Here is a 25,797-nt window from a genome sequence, read left to right on the forward strand (position 1 = left end):
GTAAAATTTTTAAAAAAAATTGCGTGGGGTCCCCCCTCCTAAGCATAACCAGCCTCGGGCTCTTTGAGCCGATCCTGGTTGCCGAAATATGGGAAAAAAATTGACAGGGGTTCCCCCATATTTAAGCAACCAGCATCGGGCTCTGCGCCTGGTCCTGGTTCCAAAAATACGGGGGACAAAAAGAGTAGGGGTCCCCCGTATTTTTAAAACCAGCACCGGGCTCCACTAGCTGGACAGATAATGCCACAGCCGGGGGTCACTTTTATATAGTGCCCTGCGGCCGTGGCATCAAAAATCCAACTAGTCACCCCTGGCCGGGGTACCCTGGGGGAGTGGGGACCCCTTCAATCAAGGGGTCCCCCCCCCCAGCCACCCAAGGGCCAGGGATGAAGCCCGAGGCTGCCCCCCCCATCCAATGGGCTGCGGATGGGGGGGCTGATAGCCTTTGTTGTAAAAGAAAAGATATTGTTTTTAGTAGCAGTACTACAAGTCCCAGCAAGCCTCCCCCGCATGCTGGTACTTGGAGAACCACAAGTACCAGCATGCGGCGGAAAAACTGTCCCGCTGGTACCTGTAGTACTACTACTAAAAAAATACCCAAAAAAACACAAGACACACACACCGTGAAAGTATAATTTTATTACATACATACACACATACATACATACTTACCTAATGTTCCCACGCAGGTCGGTCCTCTTCTCCAGTAGAATCCAAGGGGTACCTGTTGAAGAAATTATACTCACGAGATCCAGGGGTCCAGGGTCCTCGGGGAATCCAGGTGTAATCCACGTACTTGAAAAAAATAACAAAACGGACACTCGAGCCACGCACTAAAAGGGGACCCATGTTTGCACATGGATCCCCTTTTCCCGACTGCCAGAAACCCACTCTGACTGATGTCTAAGTGGGTTTCTTCAGCCAATCAGGGAGTGCCACGTTGTAGCACTCTCCTGATCGGCTGTGTGCTCCTGTCCTAACTGACAGGCAGCACACGGCAGTGTTACAATGTAGCGCCTATGCGCTCCATTGTAACCAATGCTGGGAACTTTCTTGCTCAGCGGTGACGTCACTTTAGGTCAACCGCAGGGCAGAAAGTTCCCAGCATTGGTTACAATGTAGCGCATAGGCGCTACATTGTAACACTGCCGTGTGCTGCCTGTCAGTGAGGACAGGAGCACACAGCTGATCAGGAGAGTGCTACAACGTGGCGCTCCCTGATTGGCTGAAGAAACCCACTTAGACAGAAGTCAGAGTGGGTTTCTGGCATTCGTGGAAAGGTGACCCATGTGCAAACATGGGTCCCCTTTCAGTTCGTGGTCGGGACACCGTTTTGTTATTTTTTTCAAGTACGTGGATTACCCCTGGATTTCCCGAGGAGCCTGGACCCCTGGATCTCGTGAGTATAATTTCTTCAACAGGTACCCCTTGGATTCTACTGGAGAAGAGGACCGACCTGCGTGGGAACTTAAGGTAAGTATGTATGTATGTGTGTATGTATGTAATAAAATTATACTTTCACGGTGTGTGTGTCTTGTGTTTTTTTGGGTATTTTTTTAGTAGTAGTACTACAGGTACCAGCGGGCCAGTTTTTCCGCCGCATGCTGGTACTTGTGGTTCTCCAAGTACCAGCATGCGGGGGAGGCTTGCTGGGACTTGTAGTACTGCTACTAAAAACAATATCTTTTCTTTTACAACAAAGGCTATCAGCCCCCCCATCCGCAGCCCATTGGATGGGGGGGGGGCAGCCTCGGGCTTCATCCCTGGCCCTTGGGTGGCTGGGGGGGGGGACCCCTTGATTGAAGGGGTCCCCACTCCCCCAGGGTACCCCGGCCAGGAGTGACTAGTTGGATTTTTGATGCCACGGCCGCAGGGCACTATATAAAAGTGACCCCCGGCTGTGGCATTATCTGTCCAGCTAGTGGAGCCCGGTGCTGGTTTTAAAAATACGGGGGACCCCTACTCTTTTTGTCCCCCGTATTTTTGGGACCAGGACCAGGCGCAGAGCCCGATGCTGGTTGCTTAAATATAGGGGAACCCCTGTCATTTTTTTCCCCATATTTCTGCAACCAGGATCGGCTCAAAGAGCCCGAGGCTGGTTATGCTTAGGAGGGGGGACCCCACGCAATTTTTTTTGAAAAAATAAGCACTTTCCCACCCCTTCCCACTGATATACATGCACGGATCTCATGGATCCGTGCATGCCTATCCAATCACGAATAAAAAAAAAAGGTCTGTTTTTTTTTAGCACTTTTTTACGAGTTGTAATTTTTCACGGCAGTGTTTGTTTTTTTTTTGCTTTGCACTTCTTAGTAAATGACCGAGATTCATACTTAAACAGCCGCGTTTTGACCGATGGTGTATTCATTCGTAATTTTTTACTTGGACTTGCAAAAAATTACGAATGCCCTCATCTCTGCCGTGATTAGTGTTTAGTAAATTACCGAGATGACACTTTGATGAAAAAACGGCATCTCGGTCAAAATCGGGAGCTTAGTAAATTTCCCCCTTAGTCTCCGCTTTTCCAATGTAAACATGCCTAGTCTTTCAAGCCTTTCCTTGTATTCCATCGTCTCCATGCCCTTAATTAGTTTGGTCGCCCTCCTCTGAACCTTTTCTAGCTCCAGGATATTCTTTTTGTAGTACGGTGCCCAGAATTGTACACAGTATTCAAGGTGTGGCCTCACTAGTGATTTATATAACGGGAGTATAATACTCTCATCCCTAGCATCAATACCCCGTTTTATGCATGCTAATATCCTATTAGCCTTCTTTGCTGCAGTCCTACTTTGGGTACTACTGCTTAGTTTGCTATCTATGAGGACACCTAAGTCCTTTTCCAGTACAGAATCCCCTAATTTTACCCCATTTAGTAGGTAGGTGTAATTTATGTTCTTGTTACCACAGTGCATTACCTTACACTTGTCTGTGTTGAAGCGCATACTCCATTTGGCTGCCCATGCTTCTAATTTAACTAAGTCGTTCTGAAGAGACTCGGCATCCTCCTCTATATTTATAGCCTTACACAATTTGGTATCATCTGCAAAAATTGACACCATGCTCTCTAGACCTTCTGTTAGGTCGTTAATGAAAATATTGAACAATAGCGGTCCTAATACTGAGCCTTGCGGCACACCACTTAGCACTTCAGTCCAAGTTGAAAAAGATCCATTAACCACAACGCGCTGCTCCCTATTATCTAACCAGTTTTTGACCCAAGTGCATATTGTGCTTCCTAGCCCTGATTCTTGTAGCTTGTAGATAAGTCTCATGTGTGGTACAGTATCGAACGCTTTGGCAAAGTCTAAAAAGGTTACATCCACGTTTTTACCCTGATCTAGGTTTGCGCTTACTGTTTCATAAAAGCCAAGTAAGTTGGTTTGACAGGATCTGTCCTTCATAAACCCATGTTGATTCCTTTTAATGACCTTATTGACTTCAAGGAACTTCTGAATACTATCTCTTATAATACCGTATATACTCGAGTATAAGCCGAGTTTTTCAGCACATTTTTTGTGCTGAAAAAGCTCCCCCTCGGCTTATACTCGAGTGATGCTCCCGGGAGTCATGTGCAGGAGCAGAGCGCAGGGAGAAGCCATTTGAGGAGGAGGAGGAGGAGGAGGAGGGAGGGAGGGAGGGGGACTCGGGAGCCGCAGCAGCGCACTGTAATTGGTGCATCCACCAGTGACGCTGCTGCAGCCATCCTTCTCCCTCTCCATGCTCGCTAAAGCACCGCCGCGCTGACCGCCTCCTCAGCCGCCCGCCTCCTCAGCCGCTGCGTTCCGTCCCAAGGCCGGCCACCGCTGCCCGCACCGCCTGCCGCTGCCTGTACTCCCGTGCCCCGTCATCATTGATGGTGAGTAGAGACGGGCTACGGGCTGGAGCGCGGGTGTGTCAGTGGGGGGGGGGGTTGTCGTGGGGTAGTTGGGGGCTGGGCATATCTGGCACTATGAGGGCATACGGTATCTGGCACTGTGGGGGCATATGTAGCACTGTGGGGGCATATCTGGCAGTATGAGGGCATATGTGGCACTGTGGGGGATTATCTGGCAGTATGAGGGCATATGTGGCACTGTGGGGGATTATCTGGCAGTATGAGGGCATATGTGGCACTGTGGGGGATTATCTGACAGTATGAGGGCATATGCGGCACTGTGGGGGCATATCTGGCACTATGAAGGCATATCTGGCACTGTGGGGGATTATCTGGCAGTATGAAGGCATATCTGGCACTGTGGGGGCATATCTGACACTGTGGGGGATTATCTGGCAGTATGAGGGCATATGTGGCACTGTGGGGGAATATGTGTATCTGGCAATGTGGGGGCATATCTGGCACTATGAGGGCAAATATCTAGCACCATGGGGGCATATTTAGCACTGTGGGGGTATATCTGGCACTGGGGGGCATATCTGGCCGTATGAGGGCTGTGTACGGCTAGAGCTGCATTTCCCACCCTAGGCTTATACTCGAGTCAATAAGTTTTCCCAGTTTTTTTGGGGAAAAGTAGGTGCCTCGGCTTATATTCGGGTCGACTTATACTCGAGTATATACGGTACCTTCCAATACTTTCCCCACTATAGATGTAAGACTAACTGGTCTATAATTACCTGGTTCAGCTTTACTTCCCTTTTTGAATATAGGCACTACTTCCGCTATACGCCAGTCTTTGGGAACCATACCTGATATAACTGAATCCTTAAAGATCAAAGATAGCGGTTTTGCCAGTTCAGAGTGAAGCTCCATTAGAACCCTTGGGTGAATACCATCGGGCCCTGATTTATTTATCTTAAAATGTTTTAATCGGTCACAGACTACTTCCTCGCTTAAATAAGTACCTATCAGTGGGATATTCTCATTATTGAGATTGTGTGTCAGTCCCTGAATTGGGTCCTCTCTAGTGAATACTGTTAAAAAAAACTCATTTAGTATGTCCGCTATGTCATTATAATTTTTGCTTAAGACTCCCAACTTGTCTTTTAAAGGTGCAAAAAATAAATTACCAAGGTAATTTGTCCGGCGCTGTTAAGAGGGTATGCTTATCCTTTTCAGCTGCTGTTTTATAGGGATAGTTAGTCCCTGAATGAGTGATAAAAAATAAAGGTATATACAGCGCTAACAAAAAACTGGATATGGGAAAATAATCACAATTTATTAAAAGACATTGTTGCAACAAATAAATTCATATATAAAAGAAGGACATTATTTTGTCAGTAAAAAATAAATAAATAAATAAAGAAATATATATAGGGCAGGCACAGCAATTTTTGTTTGATAAATTACCACACGAGGAGACCGAATGGATGTACTGGTATAAGTCCTTGGAATGGTAGCCACAGTCCTAGGGAGCAGTTTGCAGTGCTAGCTGTGAATACAGCGAAACGCGTTGGTTTTGAGGAGCCGTATATTACTGGAATCACTTTTGGAACTTGGAAACCAGCCTAGAAGTCCACCAGCTAATTGGGAAAAATAGCGGATGTCCACGAGGCGCAGAAAGATCCACCAATCTAACAGGACGCACCTCAGTCCGGATCAAACATCTTAAAGATCTGCCTCTTATATTTGGACCTCACCTGCTAGCACTGCAAACTGCTCCCTAGGACTGTGGCTACCATTCCAAGGACTTATACCAGTACATCCATTCGGTCTCCTCGTGTGGTAATTTATCAAACAAAAATTGCTGTGCCTGCCCTATATATATTTCTTTATTTATTTATTTATTTTTTACTGACAAAATAATGTCCTTTTATATATGAATTTATTTGTTGCAACAATGTCTTTTAATAAATTGTGATTATTTTCCCATATCCAGTTTTTTGTTAGCGCTGTATATACCTTTATTTTTTGTCTTTTAAAGGGCCTATACTCTCCTTCTTTAATTTCTTGCTATTAATGTATTTAAAGAATTTTTGGGGATTCGCTTTGCTTTCCTTTGCTACTAGTTTTTCAGTATCTACTTTAGCCGCTCTTATTTCCTTTTTGCAAATTTTGTTACATTCCTTATGGTGCTGAAATTACTCTGCTTCCCCGTCAGATTTGTATTTTTTAAATGCTCGCCTTTTCTTGCCCATAAGTTCCTTAATCTTTTTGTTAAGCCACATCGGTTTATGATTTTTATTCCTTTTTTTGCTGCTCATAGGAATAAATATGAGTGTATTTTTAGCTAGCAGGAATTTTAGTACCTCCCATTTCTCCGTAGTATTTTTTCCTAAAAACAAACCTTCCCATTCAATATCCCTGAAAAATACCCTCATCTTATCAAAATTTGCTTTGCTAAAGTTTAGAGTCCTAGTTGAGCCAGTATAGGGCTGTTTATGGAAACTGATATTGAATGTGACCATATTGTGGTCGTTGTTTCCTATGGGTTCCCCTACTATAATACCTGATACCAAATCCCCATTGTTTGTTAATACCAGGTCTAAGATTGCATTGTACCTAGTTGGTTCCTCAATTAGTTGGACTAAGTAGTTATCATTAAGTGTGTTTAAAAACATATAGCCCCTAGCAGTATCACATGAATCGTTTTTCCAGTTTATCTCTGGATAGTTAAAATCTCCCATCACTACTATGTCTCCTATTCCTGCTGCTCTTTCAATTTGCTTTAGTAACAATTCCTCATCAGATGCGTTGATACCAGGCGGCCTATAGCATACACCCAATACTAACTTTTTTATCCGCATGCAATTTCTACCCATAATGTCTCGACAGTATCTACAGTCCCCTCCTGAATATCTTCCCGTATATCAGGTTTTAAAAACGGCTTTACGTAAAGACACACCCCTCCACACTTTTTATTTAGTCTGTCTCTGCTAAACAGTGTATAGCCCTCTAGATTGACTGTCCAATCATGAGATTCATCCCACCAAGTTTCAGTAATGCCTATAATATCATACTGTTTGCTTGCTGCAAGTATTTCTAGTTCACCCTTTTTACCAGTAATGCTTCTGAAGTTTACATACATACAACTAAGATAAGTATTTTCCCTTGCGTTAGGGACATCTTTCACCTTATGTAGCAATGATGACCTGTAATCGTCATTGGTTAGTGCTTTGGTAAAATCTCTTTTAGTACCCATGTTAGTAACCTTTCCGCCTGCTCTTACCCTCCCCCCAACTTCTCCCCCATTTCGTTTACTACCGCCATCCCCACTATTCTCACTGCATGACCCGTAGTTTCTAGCTAAACCCTCCCCCCAGGCTCCTAATTTAAAATCTCCTCCAACCTTCTAACCATCCTTCCTCCCAGCACCGCTGCCCCCTCCTCAGTCAGGTGCAATCCGTCACGACAAAAGAGATGGCGCCTGACTGAGAAGTCCGCCCAGTGTTCCAGGAACACAAACCCCTCTTTCCTGCACCAATCCCTAAGCCACACATTTACCTCCCTAATCTCCCTCTGCCTCCCTAGACTAGCGTGTGGCACGGGTAATAATTCAGAGAATATTACCTTAGATGTCCTTGCCTTCAGTTTCTTTCCTAAGTCCCTATAGTCTTTCTTAAGGACATCCCACCTTCCGCTAACTTTGTCATTGGTGCCAACGTGCACCAAGACCACCGGGTCTTTCCCAGCCCCTCCCAACAATCTATCTACCCGGTCCGCGATGTGCCGTACCCGAGCACCCGGGAGACAACAGCGATCACGGTCCCGGTAGCAGATTGCCCTATCTGCCTTCCTGATGATAGAATCCCCTACCACCACCATCTGACTAGGTACCTCACTATCTTTTATCCCAACCGCACCAGAGGGACCGCTCCTCCTGATGCTAGAGGGAGCAGTCTCCTCCGGCACCGTCATTTCTTCACTATCACTATATATATATATATATAGCAGTACGGTACAGTAGTCCATTGCTCTACCTCTGTGTCGTCAAGTATACTATCCATCCATATCTGTGCTGCATTGTAGTTGTGCGCAGTATATAGTAGGAGGACAGTGCAGAATTTTGCTGACCACCAGTATATATATAGCAGTACGGTACAGTAGTCCATTGCTCTACCTCTGTATTGTCAAGTATACTATCCATCCATATCTGTGCTGCATTGTAGTTGTGCGCAGTATATAGTAGGAGGACAGTGCAGAATTTTGCTGACCACCAGTATATATATAGCAGTACGGTACAGTAGTCCATTGCTCTACCTCTGTGTCGTCAAGTATACTATCCATCCATATCTGTGCTGCATTGTAGTTGTGCGCAGTATATAGTAGGACAGTGCAGAATTTTGCTGACCACCAGTATATATATATATATATATATATATATATATATATATATAGCAGTACGGTACAGTAGGCCATTGCTATTGATATATTACTAGCATATAATTCCACACTTTAAAAAATGGAGAACAAAAATGTGGAGGGTAAAATAGGGAAAGATCTAGATCCACTTCCACCTCGTGCTGAAGCTGCTGCCACTAGTCATGGCCGAAACGATGAAATGCCATCAACGTATTCTGCCAAGGCCGATGCCCAATGTCATAGTAGAGAGCATGTAAAATCCAAAAAACAAAAGTTCAGTAAAATGACCCAAAAATCTAAATTAAAAGCGTCTGATGAGAAGCGTAAACTTGCCAATATGCCACTTACGACACGGAGTGGCAAGGAACGGCTGAGGCCCTGTCCTATGTTCATGGCTAGTGGTTCAGCTTCACATGAGGATGGAAGCACTCATCCTCCCACTATAAAAATGAAAAGACTTAGGCAAAAGCACAGCAAAGAACTGTACGTTCTTCTAAATCACAAATCCCCAAGGAGAGTCCAAATGTGTCGGTTGCAATGCCTGACCTTCCCAACACTGGACGGGAAGAGGTGGCGCCTTTCACCATTTGCACGCCCCCCTGCAAGTGCTGGAAGGAGCACCCGCAGTCCAGTTCCTGATAGTCAAATTGAAGATGTCACTGTTGAAGTACACCAGGATGAGGATATGGGTGTTGCTGGCGCTGAGGAGGAAATTGAAAAGGAGGATTCTGATGGTGAGGTGGTTTGTTTAAGTCAGGCACCCGGGGAGACACCTGTTGTCCGTGGGACGAATATGGCCATTGACATGCCTGGTCAAATTACAAAAAAAATCAGCTCTTCGGTGTGGAATTATTTTAACAGAAATGCAGACAACGGGTGTCAAGCCGTGTGTTGCTTTTGTCAAGCTGTAATAAGTAGGGGTAAGGACGTTAACCACCTAGGAACATCCTCTCTTATACGTCACCTGGAGCGCATTCATCAGAAGTCATTGACAAGTTCAAAAACTTTGGGTGACAGCGAAAGCAGTCCACTGACAACTAAATCCCTTCCTCTTGTAACCAAGCTCCTGCAGACCACACCACCAACTACCCTCAGTGTCAATTTCCTCCTTAGACAGGAACGCCAATAGTCCTGCAGGCCATGTCACTGGCAAACCACAAAGAAAATGAAGCGCCTGTGTCTGTATATGACCAATTAATAAAAATTAAGTAACCACCAGAACTCACGTTCGCTTCACTCAAGGGGCTGTATACACCCCTAAATTGGACAATAGTTAAGCATAAAGAAAAGAGGAGCGCTCATGTGTTCATGATAGAAACCTAATAAATCTATTCAGAGCCGGTAAATGAATTAAAAAAGTATTTTTATTCAATAAAAATCATACCAATAATATTTATCAAAAACAATTTATCAATTGTACCCAATATAGTGGGATAGTATCTTGCTGGCCAGCAGTTTCAAAAGATAACAAGTACTAATAAAACTTCCCTCAGTAAGGAATCAGTGCACTGAAAGAACTATACTGTTAAAATAACAACATGTAGTAACTTTGTATCAGTCAATGATGGTAACTGTTCCCTGAATATGGGAGCAGTGTTCTTCAGTAACATACAGGTGTACGGCGCAGCAGAGCGGGAACCGCTACGGGACACTGCCATCTGTCCACCCCGCCGCGAGTATCAGCACGTCCGCCTAAACAGGCGCCAGCACCGCAAGTCCGTCATTATATATCCCCCTTCTGTGGAGCAACTTACAGCCGGTGATACGAGAGGCACCCCCCGTGGACACTACAAATATACGAGGACGCTCGATTACCGGGGGTAGGACCACACCGTGATTTCCACTAGGGAGGTAATCGGACATTTTGTACATGCTGATAACAGCCGCTATACCTTTATTACTTCAGTGTGTAACAGTTACCACCTTGACTGATACAAAAGTTATTAAGTTATAGTTATAAGTTATTAAGTTATAAGTTATAAGCTGATGGTTCAACAGCACAGCTCTCCTAGTGCATTGATCCCATATTCAGGGAACAGTTACCATCATTGAATGATACAAAGTTACTACATGTTGTTATTTTAACAGTACAGTTCTTTCAGTGCACTGATTCCTTACTGAGGGAAGTTTTATTAGTACTTGTTATCTTTTGAAACTGCTGGCCAGCAAGATACTATCCCACTATATTGGGTACAATTGATAAATTGTTTTTGATAAATATTATTGGTATGATTTTTATTGAATAAATCGACCTTTTTAATTCATGTCACTGGCAAGTCTGAGGAGTCCTCTCCTGCCTGGGATTCCTCCGATGCATTCTTGAGTGTAACGCCTACTGCTGCTGGCGCTGCTGTTGTTGCTGCTGGAAGTCGATCGTCATCCCAGAGGGGAAGTCGGAAGACCACTTGTACTACTTCCAGTAAGCAATTGACTGTCCAACAGTCCTTTGCGAGGAAGATGAAATATCACAGCAGTCATCCTGCTGCAAAGCGGATAACTCAGGCCTTGGCAGCTGCGGTGGTGTTAAATGTGTGTCCGGTATCCACCGTTAATTCACAGGGAATTAGACAATTGATTGAGGTACTGTGTCCCCGGTACCAAATACCATCTAGGTTCCATTTCTCTAGGCAGGCGATACCGAGAATGTACACAGACCTCAGAAAAAGAGTCACCAGTGTCCTAAAAAATGCAGTTGTACCCAATGTCCACTTAACCACGGACATGTGGACAAGTGGAGCAGGGCAGACTCAGGACTATATGACTGTGACAGCCCACTGGGTAGATGTTTTGCCTCCCATAGCAAGAACAGCAGCGGCGGCACCAATAGCAGCATCTCACAAACGCCAACTCGTTCCTAGGCAGGCTACGCTTTGTATTACCGCTTTCCATAAGAGGCACACAGCTGACAACCTCTTACGGAAACTGAGGAACATCATCGCAGAATGGCTTACCCCAATTGGACTTTCCTGGGGATTTGTGACATCGGACAACGCAAGCAATATTGTGCGTGCATTACATGTGGGCAAATTCCAGCACGTCCCATGTTTTGCACATACATTGAATTTGGTGGTGCAGAATTTAAAAAAAAACCGACAGGGGCGTGCAAGAGATGCTGTCGGTGGCCCGAAGAATTGCGGGCCACTTTCGGCATTCAGCCACCGCGTGCCGAAGACTGGAGCACCAGCAAACACTCCTGAACCTGCCCCGCCATCATCTGAAGCAAGAGGTGGTAACGAGGTGGAATTCAACCCTCTATATGCTTCAGAGGATGGAGGAGCAGCAAAAGGCCATTCAAGCCTATACATCTGCCTACGATATAGGCAAAGGAGGGGGAATGCACCTGACTCAAGCGCAGTGGAGAATGATTTCAATGTTGTGCAAGGTTCTGCAACCCTTTGAACTTGCCACATGTGAAGTCAGTTCAGACACTGCCAGTCAGGTCATTCCCCTCATCAGGCTTTTGCAGAAGAAGCTGGAGAGATTCAAGGAGGAGTTAAAACGGAGCGATTCCGCTAGGCATGTGGGACTTGTGGATGGAGCCCTTAATTAGCTTAACCAGGATTCATGGGTGGTCAATCTGTTGAAATCAGAGCACTACATTTTGGCCACCGTGCTCGATCCTAGGTTTAAAGCCTAAGTTGTATCTCTCTTTCTGGCAGACACAAGCGTGCACAGGTGCAAAGACCTGCTGGTGAGACACTTGTCAAGTCAAGCGGAACGTGACCCGTCAACAGCTCCTCCTTCACATTCTCCCGCAACTGGGGTTGCGAGGAAAAGGCTAAGAATTCCGAGCCCACCCGCTGTCGGTGATGCAGGGCAGTCTGAAGCGAGTGCTGACATCTGGTCCGGACTGAAGGACCTGCCAACGATTACTGACATGTCGTCTACTGTCACTGCATATGATTCTGTCACCATTGAAAGAATGGTGGAGGATTATATGAGTGACCGCATCCAAGTAGGCACGTCAGACAGTCCGTACGTATATTGGCAGGAAAAAGAGGCAATTTGGAGGCCCTTGCACAAACTGGCTTTATTTTACCTAAGTTGCCCCCCCCCTCCAGTGTGTACTCCGAAAGAGTGTTTAGTGCAGCCGCTCACCCTGTCAGCAATCGGCATACGAGGTTACTTCCAGAAAATGTGGAGAAGATGATGTTCATCAAAATGAATTATAATCAATTCCTCCGTGGAGACATTCACCAGCAATTGCCTCCAGAAAGTACAGAGGGACCTGAGATGGTGGATTCCAGTGGGGACAAATTAATAATCTGTGAGGAGGGGGATGTACACAGTGAAAGGGGTGAGGAATCGGAGGATGAGGAGGAGGTGGACATCTTGCCTCTGTTGAGCCAGTTTGTGCAAGGAGAGATTGATTGCTTCTTTTTTGGTGGGAGCCCAAACCAACCAGTCATTTCAGTCACAGTCGTGTGGCAGACCCTGTCGCTGAAATGATGGGTTTGTTAAAGTGTGCATGTCCTGTTTATACAACATAAGGGTGGGTGGGAGGGCCCAAGGACAATTCCATCTTGCACCTCTTTTTTCTTTAATTTATCTTTGCATCATGTGATGTTTGGGGCCAATTTTTTTTAAGTGCCATCCTGTCTGACACTGCAGTGCCACTCCTAGATGGGCCAGGTGTTTGTGCCGGCCACTTGGGTCGCTTAGCTTAGTCATCCAGCGACCTCCGTGCAAATTTTAGGACTAAAAATAATATTGTGAGGTGTTCAGAATAGACTGGAAATGAGTGGATATTATGGTTATTGAGGTTAATAATACTATGGGATCAAAATTACTCCCAAATTCTATGATTTAAGCTGTTTTTGAGGGGTTTTTGAAAAAAAACACCCGAATCCGACAAAAAATTTTCAGGGAGGTTTTGCCAAAACGCGGCCGAATCCAAAACACGGCCGCGGAACCGAATCCAAAACCAAAACACAAAACCAGAAAAATGTCCGGTGCACATCACTAGAAAAAAGAGGGATGGGAAATATAAGGACAATAGCTTCTAGAAGGGTTCTTAGAACTTCGGGAAACTCCGCTTACTCAATTTCTGAAAAAAAAAAAAAAATCCCATTAATAATTATATAAATCAATATTTCCTTTAAATATTATATTATGTCCAAGTAACTAATCTCAAAAGTTTATCTGTCCAACATAAAAAATTAAATAAATAATTTTCACCACTCACTTTTATTATCAGTTGAATTGTTTTTTTTTTTTTTTTTTGACCCTTCACAGAATTCACTTTCTTCCTGGTCAAGGGCATCTATTCCATTGCAAATCATGTGCCGCCAAAACAAATATTATTTTTGAATCCTTCATTATCTTACTCACTGGAAATGGTGGAAAGCAGCATGTGTTGGTATTAGATGCTACAGAGCCAGCTGTCGTGCCTGGCTGCACAGTGTCTCAATGTCAGCAGTTCAAAGAACTGCAAGACTGAATGGGGAGGTAACTCGATAGGTCAGTGGGACCCAATTCCGAGTCAGAGGAACACAGTCTTGGTGTGTATTTTTCTAATTTGTAGCATATTTGTTTGTTTTATGGTACCATTGCTTTTGACTTGTTTTGTCATAAATATGCAGCCAACCAATAAGAGCCACAAGCCAGCAGATTTAACGCTTAATTTTCTTTTCTTCACCCCCGAGTTGAGACAGCAGCTGTATGAAATAAATCCATTGTTTTCCATGTGGCTGCTTTCAGGAGTTAAATTCTCAGCATGTATGATAGAGAAACAGAACAAGAAATCTGTAAAATTCAATATTTAACTTTTTGGATAATCACTCAGTTGGACACAATACTTTTTTTTTTTTAGTTGGATTATTGAAAGTTAAATAAATTGAAATTCTAAATTATGCTTAGGTTTTGTTTCTCATTGTCTGGCCATGTGAAATGTACTGTATAACTTCCAGTTTATTTTCATAGCACAGAGTACTCAATCATTAAGTTGTCTTGCCAAACACAATGCTGGAGAGAATGAAGACATCACAGAGGGCGTTCAGGATTATTAGCAGTGGGAAGACTGCTAACATTGCACCTAAGGAGTGGTATGGTGATCCCTTCTCTTTTCAATATTCCCTCCTGAGGTTCCCATGGTGTAGCACCCTTCATTAGTGGTCACACCAGCTCGCAATTCGGGCATCATTAACAGGCTCTGCTAAAACTGACAAAGAGAGGTCATTCGTCATCTTCCTATCTTACTACAGCACCTTTCAAAAATATGTACATGTGGCGCAGGAGCCAGCTCCGTAATACTAGTAGACAGCGAATTCCTTAGGCAGACTTGTCTGAAACTGGGCACATAATGCAGATATATATATTTTTTTTTACAATGCCGCTTATTTTAAAATCCATTCTTAAAACATACAACAACAAAAAAAGTGGTGAATAAGGATTTGCTAAACTCACTATAAAAACAGACCTTAATTCTTCTAATCTAGGGTGCCCTCTATTGAAAATACACAGCTGGAACAATCCCTTTTCAAAGTATAGGAACTCGTACCACAATGCACCCAGGCACACGCTGTTTAATGATTCCTAAAAAAAATTAAATAAATTCTTTTTAATGAATATTCCATTTACGATATTTTTTTAAATTCAAATTCATAAAATATATTTCTGAGATGTCGTTTGCCACCAAAATATTTTTTCTCTTAGTCATTTTTTATTTTTTAGAATTAATTTATTTTTGTGTATAACTAGATCTAACCACAAAAAAAGGACAAGTCACATCAAAGATGACAAACCGTGAACTTTATTGTTGAAAATGCAGAAGCTGTATGTTTACAATTAACTTTTTTTTTTTTCTTAACTGAAATCACTACTGTATATGAATTTATTTTTATTGGCAAGGAAACACAGAAATCTATGAAAGGAAGCCAGAAAAACTGTTATCGGTATCTTTCAACAACTCCTAGAGATCTGAAAGGTAAAAAAAAAACGACATAAACAAACACCACAATAGCGATTTCCTTTAAAATGATGTCTCTCTCTTTTTTTTTTTATATATATATATTTTTCTGCGCGTGTGACAGCGACATACGTGAAACATTGTTCCAAAAAAACGAAACATCAAAAGATTAGGTGGGAATGCTGGGCACCAGTGTTGGCAGGGGTACAGGATCTGCGTTTGGATGAATACAAAGCTGGGCAGGGGATAGGGAGGTGTGTGTGTGTGCGACATATTATTTTGCTTTGAGTTGCACGCTATGCTATAACTGTGCCGGCTGTCCCCCTCTATAAGACAGATGCTTCCTTGCAGGGGCAGTTGAACCTCTGATTTGCCACGCCCCTCCCTTTCTTTTCCATGCTTTAATGGGCATTAAAAATAGAACAAAACAGGACTGGAGATGTGTACAAAATACAAGCCTAACAGGCGCTGTCTGCTGTACTCATTCTGCTGTAAAATGTAAAAACAAGACAAGGCACAGCAAGCTGCATCCCCCAGGACACATCCAGCCTTTATAATATAGTAGTTGCCACTGCACATTTCACATCGGATGTTTTATTATATTTATATGTCTCTCAAATATTTACAATTTTCCTGAATTCTACGGCGTCATTTGAAAGCTTATGGCGGAGAGTGCTGGGTAATATGCTTTGGCAGCGGTACAGCTCTGGGTGAAGCGTACTAAACCATATTCACATGTCTTTTACATGCTTCTCGTGGGCCAGAAGCCAGCGTTTCACATCGTTTTTCTTCCCGCCGCTGTAGTTTCCGATGTTTCCGTCGCTGCAAATCACCCGGTGGCATGGTATGATAAGTGGCACCTGAAAGAAATGAATGCAACATTTGGTTCACCCAAGCTAAAGAGACTCTACGGAAGAAAAAAAGTAATTGTTATCATCCACACAATGTATTGTCGCACACTGGCTTGCGCAAACAGCCAAAGAAGTAGGGTCAACCAGTCCTCGGCAGCTGGTGACTCCAAAAACAGGGATAGGAACCAGTGTTGATCATGCAATTATCGATGTGCAGAGCCCAATACCTTATCGGCCTCAGGTGCAATCTCAATGGGGGGTTAGGTTTAGGCTTTGAGGGGGTAGGGTTAGGTGGCGGGGGAGGGAGAGTTAGGGTTTGGCACCACCAGGGAGGGTTAGTTGGGCTGCAAGGTTAAGCTGCAGGGTGGGAGGGTCGGGGTAAAGTACAACCAGGGAGGATAGGGTTAAGCTTGGGGAGGGTCAGGCTGTGGGTAAGGAAGGTTAGGGATTAGGGGTAGCCAGGGGTTAAAGTGTGCCGGAACGGGGCGGAACTGCGTTCCGTCAGTTCCACTTGGAGCTCCGGCTCACCTAACCCGATGTGTGCCGGTGCCGCACAGGGAGATGCCGGGCGCCCGCTGTCATTGTGTTATCAGCGGTGCCCGGCTCTCCCTGCACAGCCGGCGGCAGGAGCTCACTACTGAGCTCCTGCTTCCGGCTCCCGGCTCAGTGCACGGGGAGCGGAGTGAAGCGGACGCCAGGAGGATCACAGCGGGAGCGGGGATTGGTAAGTATGGTGTTTTTTTAAAAACGTGTGACTACTACTGGGGGCATAACTACAGGGGGACTAAACTACAGGGGCTAACTACAAGGGGGCAAGCTACTGGGGGCATTACTACTTGGGGCAAACTACACGGGGCAAATCTACAGTGGCGCATTACTACTGAGGGCATAACTACAGGGGCACATTACTAGTTGGGGCATAACTACAGGGGCGCATTACTATTGGGGGTATAACTACAGGGGCATCACTACTGGGGATATAACTACAGGGGCATAACTACAGGGGCTAAACTGCTTGGGACAGTACTACTTGGGGCAAGCTACTGGGGGCATTACTACTGGGGGCAAACTACATGGGGCAAACCTACAGGGGCGCATTACTACTGAGGGCATAACTACAGGGGCACATTACTAGTGGGGGCATAACTACAGGGGCGCATTACTACTAGGGTTATAACTACAGGGGCATTACTACTGGGGGCATTACTACAGGGGCTAAACTACTGGGGGATTACTACTTGGGGCAAGCTACTAGGGGCATTACTACTGAGGGCATAACTACAGGGGCACATTACTACTGGGGGCACAACTACTGGGGCATTACTACTGGGGGCATAACTACAGGGCTAAACTACTGGGGGCATTACTACTTGGGGCAAGCTACTAGGGGCATTTTTACTGAGGGCATAACTACAGGGGCACATTACTACTGGGGGCACAACTACTGGGGCATTACTACTGGGGTCTAAACTACTGGGGGCATTACTACTTGGCGCAAACTACTGGGGGCTAACTACATGGGTCTAAACTACAGGGGCGCATTACTACTGGGGGCATACCTACACGGGCGCATTACTACTGGGGGCATTACTACTTGGGGCAAACTACATGGGGCTAAATGACTGGGGGCATTACTACTGGGGGCAATACTACACAGGGGCATTACCATTAAGGGCATTACTAATGGGGGCACTACTGAGGGCATTGTAAAGGGGGCACTTCATAAGGGGCATCACTCCTGGGGACATAAGGGGCACTACTACTGGGGGCATTGCATAAGGGGCACCACTACTATGGGCTCTATATAAGGGGCACTACCACTGTGGGCACTACCAGTACAGTGGACATTGCATAAGGAGCACTACTACTGTGGGCATTGTGTATTACGGGGTGCTACTATTGTCGGCATTATGTGTATTGGGGGTGCTACTACTGTGGGCATTATTACTATTGTGTGACCACCCCCCTTTCTTTTTTAGACCACGCCCCCAATACCACGCGCGCAATACCTTTATTGCATGGGCGCCGGGAGGGGGGGGGGGGGGGGTTTGGGTTGGTGAGTTCCACCACCTCTCTATGACCACTTTAAGCACTAGGGTTAGCATACTTACCTAGTAGGTTTTGGGACCCTGAGCTTGACAACCCCTGCTGCATTGTAACAGAGTTCCATATTAATTCTTCCTCTGCAGCGTGTGTGAGCTGTGACCCCCCCCCCCCCCCCCCCCACACACACACACACATCCCCCTTGTTATTACATTGTAGTTTAATTCCCAGCACTAATCATTTGTTTGTTACAGCCCCCGTGATAGGTTACTGCCAGCATATGGGACAAACACTATGACTTTCTGAGTAACTTGTGTTCTGCAAATTGCTTCCATGACACTGTACAGGAATTCTACACGTTAAGGCTCTTGTACGTGTATACAGGGTGTACTATAAACAGTTGCATCAAGCGACTTAATTAACCCATTGATTAAGAATTTATCGCGCATCCCCAACACTAACACTGAACAAGATGCTACATCATAAATCAAATATAAGAACGGTGGCAGCATTTTCCCGTTGGGGATCGGCCACAAATCACAGAGGACATTATAGTACATAGTAGCGATAATAGGGAATGATTTTCTATGCATGCATTTGCGTCGTCTGGTCAGAAAAGAAATAACAGAGTTGTTGTAACACAGATACATAAAAACCAAAACAGCTTATTCTTTGTATATAATTTGTGAACAGACCTGTGAGCTGATACAATACAAAATGCCAACAGCTGCTCCACGTCCCTGGCAGCGGGGACAAATCCTGTCCTCCACTTTCATACAACATTCATTTCTTGCTCTGCATACCTTCCTGCAACTTTTACTAACTTTCTGGATACGTCTGTGTTTGCCACTTTGGGGTACATTTACTAAAGCTTCTAAAACAGACAAATAGCAACCAATTAAATGCTGTCTATCATTTTCTGGAATGTAACAGAGAAATGTTAGCTGGTTGGTTGCTATTGGCAACCGCAAAACAATAAATTTTTATAGCCTGTAGTAAATCTACTCCTTAGACTTTTTTTAATCATCCTGGCAGAGTTGCTTTCAATCTTGCACAGAAATTCTTGGTGGACTACTGTAAACAGAGAGTAGAGCTGATCTGCATCATATCCAAGGGTAACAAAGAACAGTCTATAATAGATGGATAAAGCAATAATAAAGGCTGTAAGGGAGCATGCATGTAGCAATAAATTAAGGCTGCCAGATAGTGAATGGCCCCTTTGGAACAATTTGCTGTAAGAAGATGATTACATCAAATTTGATCTAGACGACAAGGCAGCATACACAGCCATGACTCGGGCTTAGCCGAACGACATCCTGGTAACTCTGCTGTGCTGACATTATGATGTAGGAATAAGGGAAGAGCCAGGGTCAGTGATCACTGGGTAGCATACAGAGGTCAGCTAGTCTAGGCCACTGAATGACAAGTGCGTGGCCTGCTGGCATGTGGCTGCCAAACATACCCTGATCCCTCTTAGCCACCTGCACTCGCAGAGCAGATTGCGAGTATTATCCCCCACTGTGGACACATGCAAAACACACCACAGACAACATTAGTGACTACAGAAAAGAGTTAAGTACGTTAAAACTTCCTGTAAGGAGCATTACTCTGTGTCTCTGAAAGTGATGAATGGGTAATGCATAAAAACTTAATGAGTAAACACAGTAATAAGTAAACAGCTGTTCGGAAATTACAAGGGAAAGGCGACGCAGAAAATAATTTTACACAGCGCTTATGGATTACTGAAACCCCACCTGGAAATACGAAGATATGCCTCCTCCCCCAAGTCCCTCTCTTTAATGCCAATTAGGAACTCATTCAGGGGGAAGTGTATCAAACCTTGGAGAGAGATAAAGTATCTGCCTATCAGCAGCTAACTGTGTTTTACAGGCTGTGGCGGAGATGTATCAAACCTTGGAGAGAGATAAAGTGCTAACCAATCAGCTACCGTCATTCTACGGTTTGTGTTTGAAAAATAACAGCAGCTGATTGGTACTGTACTTTATCGTGCTCCATGCTTTGATTCATCTCCCCCTCGGTGTCTCAGTCTGTTCTGATCTTATTAATATGGGTCATGATCTTCAGTCTGCTATAAAAGTCTCTGTTCATTTGTCGCCTGACTTTACCTCACGCTTTGGCCATGTTCCCATATGTAGTAGATCCGTGTTTCTGCTGTTACTCACATGACGCTGTTCAATCAATGTCACAACTCCGACCTAGCTATTGAAAGTGAATTCTCCCCCTTAGCGGGGACAGCAATGGCGTACATGCAAACACGCTCATTATTATATAAATAATGCCTCTACAAAAAGTAACGAGGCACACAACGGAGGTCAGGGGTTAAATAAAATAGTAGCCACTCGAGTCTTATTAGAAGAGCGATAGCTATGCACATTAAAGTCCAAGGCGGCGGAACAAGCACAACGTTGAAATGCAACCAGGCCTTAAAGACACTTTGTAATCTTTGAACCTTAACGAGGCAGGAGGTATGCAGCTCACGCCAGATGTCATTACTAGAAATGTGTGCCGGACCATTTTTGTTGGATCTGGATTTGGCTCTGATTCGTTGTCCGGCTTTGTATTGGCCAAACCACAATGACTGGTTTTGGATTTGCATTTGTTTTTTAAATTGACCAAAAAAGCAAAAAATGTTTTTGTTTTTTTGGTGTTCCTAGGACAGGCATTCCCAACCACGGTCCTCAAGGCACACTAAAGGGCCCTACACATTGTCCGATCCGCCGCCGAGCTGCCCGACGGCGCATATGGCCGGCGGGCGACCCGGCGGCGGGGGGGCAGTGACAGGGGGAGTGAAGTTTCTTCACTCCCCCCGTCACACGGCTCCATACAAGAACAAGTGCAGGCAAATATGGACGAGATCGTCCATATTGGCCTGCATGCACAAGCGATGGGGCACCAGCGATGAACGAGCGCGGGGCTGCGCATCGTTCATCGCAGGTGACTCCACACTCAAAGATATGAACGGTATCTCGTTCAATAATGAACGAGATCGTTCATATCTTTGACTCATATCGCCCAGTGTGTAGGGCCTATAACAGTGCAGGTTTTAGTGATATCCAGGCTGCAGCACAGATGGTTAAATCAAAATAACGGCGCTACTAATTAAGTCACCTGTGCTGAATATCACTAAAACCTGGACTGTTATTGTGCCTCAAGTACCGTGGCTGGGAATGCCTGTGCTGAGTATTATTAACCTCAATAACACGAGTTTCCAGTCATTTCCAGTCAATTTTGACCACCTCACAATATTGTTTCACCAATATTAGCCAAAGGCTGCAGCGAGCTGGATGGTTACTAAGGGTGTGTACACACGGTGAGATAAATCTGTAAGATTTTGACTATATAGTCAAAATCTTATGAAAAGTTAGTGCATATCTCATGGTGCTAGGCAGCTTGCGATACAGATTCGATCCCGATGCGCGCTCCCGTGGGGTCGGTATCGTACGGCTAGATAGACTGTGCAGGCAAGTTAATCTTGACTATCTAGTGTACAATCTAGTACAAAGTATAGTCACAATTGGCCCTTAGTCAAAATCGTACATAGACAAAATCTCAAGCACAGATAGTCACAATCTGTGCTATCTGGGCTCTGGGGCAGTTCAAGGGAAATCGCATAGTCAAAATCGAACATAGCAGGGATCTCACCGTGTGTACACATCCTAAGCGACAGAGCAGCGGCACAAACACACGGCAGTTTATAGCACATTTCTAAAACATTGCCACAGCGTACTGGGGTACAGTTAGGCTGACCATATTATCCCTTTAACCTGGGACACTCATGAATTACACAGGTTTTGTGGCTGGCTGACTACAAGCCTGCAATTCACCTGGTTTTAAGCAGCCACAAAACCTGTGTAATTCATGAGTGTCCCAGGTTAAAGGTGATAATATGGTCAGCCTAGTACAGTGCACAGAACTGTGCAAACAATAGATCTCTCTCTCTCTCTCTCTCTATATATATATATATATATATATTTAACTTGCAGCTCGGTTAAAACTGTGTGGAGTCACAGGGTTTACAGATGCAAGTGAGTAAAGCGCACAAAACAGTACAGTTTACAGCAGAGTATAGTGCAGCACACAGCAGCATGCAGTTTGCCCCTATACACAATCACTATACAGCACAACAACTTGTGAGACTCTGGACACAGCACAGCCAGTATAGCAGAGTATAGCACAGCACACAGTAGCATGCAGCATGCCCCCTATACACAGTCACTTGTGAGACTCTGAACACAGCACAGCCAGTATAGCAGAGTATAGCGCAGCACACAGCAGCGTTCCCCCTATACACAGTCACTATACAGCACAACCACTTGTGAGACTCTGGACACAGCACAGCCAGTTTAGCAGAGTATAGCACAGCACACAGTAGCATGCAGCATGCCCCCTATACACAGTCACTTGTGAGACTCTGGACACAGCACAGCCAGTATAGCAGAGTATAGCGCAGCACACAGCAGCGTGCCTCCTATACACAGTCACTTGTGAGACTCTGGACACAGCACAGCCAGTATAGCAGAGTATAGCGCAGCACACAGCAGCGTTCCCCCTATACACAGTCACTATACAGCACAACCACTTGTGAGACTCTGGACACAGCACAGCCAGTTTTGCAGAGTATTGCGCAGCACACAGTAGCGTGCCCCCTATACACAGTCACTTGTGAGACTCTGGATATAGCATAGACAGTATAGCAGAGTATAGCGCAGCAAATGGCAGCGTGCATTAATGTGAAATGGCGTTGAGTCCTGGACACATTTTATAATCGTATCGCTGTTCTCTTTGGCTCTATTTTAGATTTCACTGCTTCTCATTCAGCACACAAAGCACTTCAAGAATAGGGATCGATTATCCCTACGAGATGACTTACATGCTCTCTCAACGCACTGAAAGGCTTGTGGACACCAACAATGGCAAATGTGCAATGGCAAATGTGCATTGTTCAAGCAAGTTCCACACAGATACACCCTATAGGGCAGTATGTTCCATCTTCGGTCCTTAAGGCACACTAACGGTCCAGGTTTTAAGGATATCCATACTTGAGCAAGATGGTTAAATCAAAATATTTGAAGTATTGATTCAGTCACATGTGATCAAGAAAGGCTATCCTTATAACCTGGACTGTTAGTGTGCCTTGAGGACCTAGCTTGGAAAACACTGCTATAGGTTGTATGAGCACACCCTGATTTCTCAATAGTCCAACTAGGACCAGTCCTGAAGTAGCAGGAATGTGAGGACAGCACACAGTATAGCACAATTTAAATAGTATCCCTATGTTTGAGAGACAAGCTTGTGGCCCAATAGTCCTAAGCAGAGGCAGAATAACAAAGCAGGGGGCCCGTGGGCAGACTCTGTGTGGGTTCCTCCTCTCTATGGCGCATTAGACACTGACACTGAGTCTACTGCGCATGCACAGGTCTCCGGAAACATGGTGCCTGCCATCTTCCGGTGACTAATCACTGCTGTGCATGCAGAGCGGCCATTTTCCTGGTGATTTTTCACAAAGCTGACGCAGGAGCAGCGTGGGCACCCCCTGGATCCAGGGACCTGTGTGTGCCACACAGACTGCACTTATTATAGATACACCAATGGTGCTAAGAATGGACATCCGGACCGGTGTGTGTCTCCTGCATACCTCCGAACGGGATGCATTCAGCCGGAATCCCAACACCACTCAAGAGAGCAAAGGCAGATCACCGACAGCATACATCCCAAAGGTGAGTATCGGGAGTAACGGTTAGGTCCCTGTGGGGTTGGGTTACGGTTAGGCACTAGGGAAGGGTTAGGCACTAGGGAAGGGTGGTCAGTCCTAGCCACCAGCCCTTGAGGGTTAGCTGTTGCCGACATCACCGGGGTTAGGGTTAAGGTAGAGGACGGTGGGGTAGAAATACTTACCCTCTCCAAAGTCAGGATCTTCAGTCGGTATGACGCTGTCAGCTGGTCATTCAACATACAGTTGAGCATTCATATTTGTTAATTCATCAACATGTAACTAGATGAGGTAGCCATTTGTCTGGCCTGAATAACGCGCCCTCTCAGCTCCCAGTATTGTATAAACAGGTGATCAGGACTGACGGGAAGATTCTCATAGTCATTACTCTCCTTTGCACGCAGCGGGACAACATCTTATGGGTAAGGTATTATGTTTTCATCACTTTGTTTACAAAATATTTTATTATTTTTATTTTAATTACAATTCCCAATCCCACGGCAACTTTTGAGCAGGAAACAGTATGATTACATAACTGCAAAAGATGAGAAGCTGCAAATGGCGGAAACTAATCTATATTGCTTTCTTTATGTAATGTGTAACAATGCGCTGAAGAGACAAAGGTCACTGATAGCATGCCCAAATACATTAGACCGTTTTTACGCAATATGAAAAAGGTTTATTTTTATTTCATTTTTTTTTTGTAGTCATCCAGAACACAAATTAGAAAAGGAACCCAGTCAGGACATCATTGGGAGAGCGAAGCATAAAGTCGGCAGGAGTTTTGCAAAGTGGCATTGTGCTGAGGACACAAGACAAGGGGAAAACCAAACCCTGCAGCCGATACCTTTATTCACACTTAAGGCAGATTCTGTAACCAATGATTTTCACCTAAAGCGCCGTTTTGTTCTCCCTCCCTACATGACACCATCTGGTGCCTGGACCTCCTATGGAATATAACAAAGGATTTAGTGCCGCACCTATGATTCCCTTGTAAAACCTGCAAATTATGACCACCTGTTCATTATTACTAGGAAAGTAGGTGAGCGCTTGCAGGAGACTTCTGTATAATATGGTTTAGGAAGCAGACGTTAGGAGGGCAGAGGGAACGGAATTAGGGAAAAAAATAAATGGAACACCAAAAGAAAAAACAACTCGTGTTAGTAAAGTCTGAAATGTTTTTTTTTATTTCTCACAAAACAAAATAAAATATACTGGCTGCCTTTATTATTCTTTGCGCATGTGTAAATTTCTCAGGTCACCAATGTGTGGGCCTTCAGACATCTGCACAACCCTAAGGTCGGTCAGAATGTCCAGCTGCCAAGGTCAGTGAACCTGCAACCGACAATGGCCCTCATTCCGAGTTGTTCGTTCGCTAGCTGCTTTTAGCAGCATTGCACACGCTAAGCCGCCGCCCTCTGGGAGTGTATCTTAGCTTACCAGAATTGCGAACGAAAGATTAGCAGAATTGCGAACAGAAAATTCTTAGCAGTTTCTGAGTAGCTCCAGACTTACGCCTACACTGCGATCAGTTCAGTCAGTTTTGTTCCTGGTTTGACGTCACAAACACGCCCAGCGTTCGCCCAGACACTCCCCCGTTTCTTCAGACACTCCCGCGTTTTTCCCAGAAACGCCAGCGTTTTTCCGCACACTCCCATAAAACGGCAAGTTTCCGCCCAGAAACACCCACTTCCTGTCAATCACACTCCGATCACCAGAACAATGAAAAATCTTCGTTAGGCCGTGAGTAAAATACCAAACTTTTGTGCTACTTTACTTGGCGCAGGCGCACTGCGAATATTGCGCATGCGCAGTTTGCGACTAATCGCTTCGTAGAGAAAAACATTAACGAGCGAACACCTCGGAATGACCCCCAATGCCAGCTTCTGCGACAGAGTTGGTCCAGCATCAGTGTGAATCAGGCCCTAAATCAGGGCATACAAGGTAAAGCAATGTCCAGCATCAGTCTAAATCAGGCCCTAAATCAGTGCATACAAGATAAAGCAGTGTCCAGCATCAGTCTGAATC

General features: G+C 44.9%; 1 protein-coding gene across 4 annotated transcripts in view; it reads right to left on the bottom strand.

Moving 5' to 3' along the window:
* Positions 1-14,966: 14,966 nt before the first annotated feature.
* Positions 14,967-25,797, bottom strand: part of MGMT (O-6-methylguanine-DNA methyltransferase) — a 777,690-nt gene continuing 766,859 nt past the window's right edge. For all 4 annotated transcript variants that reach the window (XM_063962213.1, XM_063962215.1, XM_063962211.1 and 1 more), the window contains one exon: positions 14,967-16,003. In XM_063962213.1, the coding sequence (XP_063818283.1) occupies positions 15,875-16,003 (129 nt within the window). In that variant the 3' untranslated portion in view covers positions 14,967-15,874. The remainder of the gene's footprint in view (positions 16,004-25,797) is intronic.

Source organism: Pseudophryne corroboree, chromosome 3, assembly GCF_028390025.1.
Source record: "Pseudophryne corroboree isolate aPseCor3 chromosome 3, aPseCor3.hap2, whole genome shotgun sequence".
NCBI classification, from domain to species: domain Eukaryota; kingdom Metazoa; phylum Chordata; class Amphibia; order Anura; family Myobatrachidae; genus Pseudophryne; species Pseudophryne corroboree.